The sequence below is a fragment of the Cajanus cajan genome, chromosome 10 (genome assembly GCF_000230855.2).
Source record: "Cajanus cajan strain Asha chromosome 10, NIPB_CcT2T_4, whole genome shotgun sequence".
Taxonomy (NCBI): Eukaryota; Viridiplantae; Streptophyta; class Magnoliopsida; order Fabales; family Fabaceae; genus Cajanus; species Cajanus cajan.
In genome coordinates, this window is record NC_138526.1 from 437426 (window position 1) to 444276 (window position 6851).

General features: G+C 32.3%; 1 protein-coding gene across 1 annotated transcript; it reads right to left on the reverse strand.

Moving 5' to 3' along the window:
- Nucleotides 1–414: 414 nt before the first annotated feature.
- Nucleotides 415–1796, reverse strand: LOC109806398 (glucuronoxylan 4-O-methyltransferase 3). Its single transcript, XM_020368786.3, has 2 exons — nt 1194–1796; nt 415–1041 (listed from the first exon to the last, which is right to left on the reverse strand). Exons 1-2 carry the CDS (start codon nt 1665–1667, stop codon nt 646–648), a joined length of 870 nt encoding a protein of 289 aa, XP_020224375.1. The 5' UTR covers nt 1668–1796; the 3' UTR covers nt 415–645.
- Nucleotides 1797–6851: the final 5055 nt, after the last annotated feature.

The window sequence follows — 6851 nt, forward strand, 5'->3', positions numbered from 1 at the left end:
AAAATTAATAAATTCATCATAATTTGTGATTGAATTATCGTGTAAAATTATTATTTTTTAATTATGTATAACTTTTTTTTTCTTCTCATTATTAATAATAGAAAAATAGAAAACTCAAATGTTGAATTTATACAACATATTGTTGTTCTTATGGAATTGGATCCGAATCTCTTATGCAAGGTTTTAAGTTTTAAGAAAAAAATATTTTTTAATAAATTTTTAGACAATCATAAATATTGTGTGAAAAATTTATTTATATTAAAGGTAAAAATAAGTTAAATGACATGACTTGTTTAAGGTCTAACATATATATTATAAAAAAAAAGTCTTTTTAATTAACCGTACCCAAAGAATGATTTCAATTGCTACGTAAAAGACTTGTGAATGAGAATAATGGTAAAGTGGGGAAATATATAATAAAAAAGCACTTTGACCAAAAAATTATTAGATAGTTGATATTGTCTACATCTCTCCTCTTTGGCATACCAACAAATAACACCCCAAATTTACAGAGTTAATAACGCAAAAAATAGGAGTAGACACATGATCACTATGGGTGACTCTTGTTTGTTTGATATATAATAAAATGAGAATTAAAATATGGTTTTTTGGTTGAGATCGAAGGATTGTGAGCTAAGCGATGATTCAGGAAGGGCAAAAGGGTCTCCCCAAACGCGCCCTATGGCTGGGAATATTGAAGTGCCTGATCCTCCCTTCTTGTTCCCTCAAATAGCCTTCACAGAGAAAGGCCTTGGAGAAGGTGTCCTCCACCACCCTATCCACATCATGCACAAACACATCAGTTTCACCATGCTCCTTGTTCCTCGCAATCAACCCCGCAGTGTATATCGCACTCATTCTCCCCGGTGCCCCTTCAAAGTATCCAGTGGGTGCATCCACCATTATCACATCCCACTCAACGTCGTAAACCTCACTCGGGAACCCCTTGTGCGCCAACTCGCACTTGGACAATCTTGGGTCACTCACCTTTCTGCAATCCTCCTCCATTCCAATTCTCATCAGTTCATCCGCTTGGTGCACCTGTTTAAGATACAACCAAGTCTAACGTCATTAAAATAAGAAAAGAAATAACAACTTATAAAGCACAACTTTTCTTCAAGATACAACCAAGTTTAGTTGTTGTTAAAATAAGAAAAGAAATAACAACTTATAAAGCACAGCAGATATCAGACCTTGGTGTCATAGACAACATGGTGGGACTCCAAGGAGGGGATCTTGGATTGGATTTGGTTGATCCAGGAGTTGTCCTCCTCGAGGAAGACGGTGCGGCCTCCGTAGTTGAGAGAGGTCCACATGAGGCTGTCGTGGCCGAGGCCGAAGACGAGGAAGTTGCAGGGTGACTTCTTTTGGAGGACCCTAGCGGAGACTGAGATCTCGTTTAGGGTCTGTTGTGGGGTGATGTTGGTGGTGGCGTAGTGGATTATGGCGTTGGTGAGAGATGGGGGGGCCTTGGTGCATGAGTTAGGGCATGGTATCGATGAAGGTTCTTTTTCTGCTGTGGGGTGATCTGAAACTGAAACGGTTGTTGTGAGCTGTGGGGAGAGTGAGAAGATGGAGGAGCGGAAAAGGAGGATGAAGAGGGAGAGGAAGGCGAGGCTGAGAAGGGCTACCTTGAAGGTGCATGTGAATTGGGGTTTGGATCTCATGTTTTGTTTCTCAGGAGTCAGGAGAATAGGATGATATCAGCAGGTCTTCAAGGCATAGATATACCACTTTCGTTTTCAACGGGATTGGGGATTTATGTGTCCCTGTGTGTTGGAATTTCCAAATTAAATCTCAATTTGCTTTCGAGTAAAGTCAGGCTAACGTACGTGGACACCCCCCACTCAAGGGCACAAGATTTACTGTACATGTCACCAGACACCAGGTGTCATACATTTATACCTTGTACTTCACAAAAATGTATATTCACACCCAAATCATATATCACACTTCATGAGATAAAATTGTCGAAATTCCTGAGCTAATCAAGGATTGAGGTTCCCTATTTATTTTAGACATTAAATCATGATGACAAGTAGTATTATATTATTAGTGTAATTTTTTTTACAATGATAATTAATTATATTTTTTAATTTATTTAATTAAATAAGCAAATGACATAACATTATTAAAGCATATGATTGATTGTCAATATAAATTTTTTTTACACTTTGTGTATATTCTTTTATTTTTATATGGACTATTTCATGGAAAAAAAAGTTATATTTTATTGTCAAATAAAAATAATAAAAAATAATAAAATTGGGAAATAAATTTGTTATATAATGGAAAAGGTGGTGAAACCGATAAATAAGGAGTGTTGTTTAGGTATTGGGAGAAAAAAAATTGTTAGTTACAATTCTTCTAATATTTTTTTAAAAGTTTTTTTAAAAATTACAAAGTTTGGTAGATTCCACTAATAAATTAAGAAAGATTCACAAAATGAGGAGAGTTGGAGGGGAGAGAGACAACAATAAAAAAAATTCTGATAAATTTTAAGCAACAGGTAATGTTAGAGGTTTTTTTTTTTGTTAATGTTCCTATTTATTTAAGAGAAATACTACTGTGATTCTGTTCGTAACACTTTATTATTAGCTAAAATTTATTAAAAAACTTAAAATCTTTTTTCTAATTTAGTTGTAAAATCTATAATTTTTTTTTGTGATTTTAATAATAATAAAGAGCATTAAAAGAGAGTTGAGTCTTAAAAAATTATGGTTCTATAATTTATAACATTTCTGAAACAATAAATTTGGAGTTAAAAAATTATTGCTCTATAATTTATATACTAGTACCTACTAAAGGAATCATTGGGTGAGAGCACACCTACCGTTGGTTGTGATGTTAGTAGTTCTGGACTTTTGGCATCTTCAATTATATCTTCCGTTGTGAAGTCTATAATAGTGAGAGGATTTGTATTAACTTATTAAGGGATGACTTATCATTAAGAAAGAGCGGGTAAAGTGGCATTGTGACAGGAGGATTATTGTTTGTTATGATTAGGAAACATGCATTGCTTGAATAAAGCAGAAACAGAGGAAGAGATATATGTTGTTTTTGGACCCCATGATTTTGACAAGAAAGCTACTAAGGTAACTTTGGCTGATTAAAATATTTGTCAAAGTTGGTAGAAACGTAATCGCGCGGGTTGAATGATTGATATTTTTATAAATATAGTCTTAAAGAAAACAAATGCCACCTAAACAAGGTATCTGGTGTCTGAATTTGTTCAAGTGGAAGAGATCGTAGAGTAAGTAGTTTCAAGTTGATCAAATACTGGGTCATTTAAAAAGTTTTTTTTTTTTTGTTTGGTACGCATCTTGTTAGCTAATGTAACATATATAGGAAAGAAAATATTCACTTCGATGTTATTTTATGTCTGTAAATGCATTTTGAAATTTTAGGATATTAAAATTTTGTCTAAACAAAATTTAAAACTAAGTTATCTATGGTGTAATAGTGAAGTAATGTGAAATATATCAAATATAATATATATTTTATTTGTTATGTAGAATTTTTTAACCGTAGTTAATAGTAAAAATTATTTTTGAAATGTTATAAAATATTATAAATGATAATAAATTTTTTTTTACAGAAAGCAAAAGTCACTAGTACAAAAGAGGTGTACTACGTCGGACATTTTCAGCTTTTTACGTCAGAAAACATACCGACGTAGAAGCGGGAGACGTAAATTTTACGTCGGATATGCAAAACCGACGTAAATTTAAGTCGGATCTGCAAAACCGACGTAAATTTACGTCGGACATTACGACATCCAACGTAAAAAAGTAGGAAAAAAAATAAAAATAAAAATAAAAATGCCAGTAGAACGGCCCGTTCTGCTTGCAGAACAAGCCATTCAGCTTCGTATAACAACCCAAAAGAAAACGCCCACTACCTATACAAATAGAACAACCAAAAAATTAAATAAAACAGATAGCCAGAGTAGCAATGCGAAGTAGAAAAGTGCTAACGAAACCTTGATTCATACATGAGGAGCAGCAACAATGTGCAAATGAGTAACAAAGAGTTCATCCCTCTGCAAAAGACAAAAAAACGATTCAGTAACAAAGGAGAGGGAGAGGGTTTAGAGAGAAAAAAATGAAAAGTGATGAAGAGTGAATGCGCGCGGTGTGCCTCGCGCTCTCTTATTCAAATTTGCGTCCTTTTTTACGTCAGACCTGGTAGGGTCCGACGTAAAAAAGTTCGCAAAAATTACAAAAATGGCACCGCGTTTTTTTTACGCCGGATTTTCGTATTTCTGACGTAAAAGGGGTGACGTAATATGCTAATTTTCCACTAGTAAGTAAAAAAAAATAGTAAATTAAATGTATGAAAATTATATTTAAATCATATATTTTATATAATTTAAATGATAAAAAGGCCTAAAAAAATTGCATATCCTTTCAACTCTTTTCCACTCATCAATTGATGGATAATACTTGTAATTTCTATCATGAATAGTGAAACTATCAAAAGTATGATAACACCTAAGAGCACTTTCAAGCATGACAAAAGTAGAATTTCATATAGTAGGTACATTCAACCTCAAGTCCACCTTGGTATCAATACCTTTTACATGAATAACACATTCTTTAAATGTTATTTTCCTTGCCTCTGAACCTCTCACATATTTAATGTTTTCTCTAATCTTATGCAAAACACCTTCAACTACTTTTAAGCCTTTTTGAACTATAATATTTAATACGTGGGCAAAACGCTTAACATGAAAAAACTCACGATCACACAACAAGTTATTTTGTAATCTTAATTGCTCATCGAAATTTTCTTGCATATAACTATTTGCACTATCATTGTTTAAAGTGATGGAAAATATTTTTCTATTAATTCCTCACTAAGTCAAGCATTCGAACACTTTATTTACCAATTCATGACATATAAGGAGGCTCCATTTTACACAAAATGCAAGAATTTTACTATTCAATTTTCACCTGCATCTTGATATTTAATGACATCTCCTTTGCACTTTATCTTATGGCATAATAATGTTTGATGAGATTTTTTTTATGGTATTTGTCTGAAGGGATATTTTATAAGAGTTATTTTTATAAAATTATTTCACACAAAATTCTACAATAATGAGATATTGTTCATTTTGGACCTAAGCTTTCATGGTATTACTTTTGATTATCACCCAGAAAGTCTCTCAATCATTGGAGTATGTGTATGCTTTATAAGTTGTTATTTCTTTTCTTATTTTATCGATGTGGAATTTATTTGTATTTCAACAATCCTCCCCTCAAACAAGGGACCTAACAATATATTATCCGCTTTGGACCTAAGGTTTTATGACCTAACATTTCATGCAGCGGAATCTGTCTTTGTATATCCAACTTCTAGTATTTGTTTAAGGGAATATTTTTGAGTTATTTTTATAAATTTATTTCACATACAACTCCACAATAATGAGATATTGTCCGCTTTGGGTTTAAGTTCTCATAATTTTGCTTTTGATTATCACTCAAAAGACCTTTTAATCATTAGAGCATATATGTGCTTTATAAACGATTATTTCTTCTCTTATTTTATAAGATGTGAAACTTGTTTATATTTCAACAATGTTGAAGTTTCCATTTTAGTCCCACCAATTACATACTCATTTCCACATGCATTACATTTTGCTTTTTCTTTTCCATCTTTTACACCAGCTTTAGTAAAATACTTCCAAGCTTCATATGTATAAATCTTGGCTCTCTTACCTTGTTTTTCGTTGTTACCTTTGTCCTATTCAATTGGGTTTGGATCCATGGGTTATTCATCTATGCACTCATCATCATCTTCAGTGCACATTTCATTGAAACTTATTTTATGGATAGTTTGAGATTCCATAGTGCAACAACTACAAGACAGGTAAAAAATTAATTATTAGAAAATTTAGTTTATTGCAACTATATAATAAAGAAACAAAATAAAGAAGATTAAAACAATTAATCCACGTGATAACAACGAACGAGGGGACACCACAAGTAGCATGAAATGCGACGACAATGGACTAGGTAGGCATGCGAACAGGGACACAAGGTAGATGGCAGAGACTCGCCAACAGGGGCAAGACGAAGGGCATGCGAATGTATATGCTTTGGAAAGAAAATAGTAGTTATATAATTTTACTTCTAGTGATCCATTACCAACAATTAAGAAGTTTAATATTTATATTTTAGATCTATTTAAGTTATAAATGCAACAATCATTTTTTAGATTTCAATTAAAAAAAATAAATTTATCTAAAACCATTTTTTTAATTTTTTTATCAAGTTTTAATTACAGCCAATTTGACCCAATAGTCCAATGGTATAGGTCAAGTTGGGAAAAAAATAGTAGCCCAAAAACAATACAAGTCAATCAAATTTGTCTAAAAATATCATGAAACAATATCTTAGTATATTTTAAAAAATAGAATGTAGTACAATTGAAATAGTAGAAGAAATAGTGGAATTTAGAGAAATTGAAATTCGTTATAAGAATTAACTATAGTGAGCATAGAATCCATGATCGACCCTCACAATCATATCAGCAAGCTGTTAATAAGAAAAGAAATATTCAGAGAAGGACAAAGAAAAAGACTTTCAAAGAGAAAGAGAAGGATTATGGAGAATTTGTCATACTACATGCATAATCTATATTATGTAGAGCCTTCCAATAAAATATTCTTCTTCCACAGCCTAGTGCTTCTTCTTGTATCTCTTTCTTTCGAATCAATTGACACGTGTTTCTTCAGCATAACAAATTTTTCCATTTTTTCTATGTCATTTGGCCACTCACTTTCCTTTTCTTTCGACATGTCATTTTGACTCCATGTTACACATTATTTAGTCCTTACAAGTTAA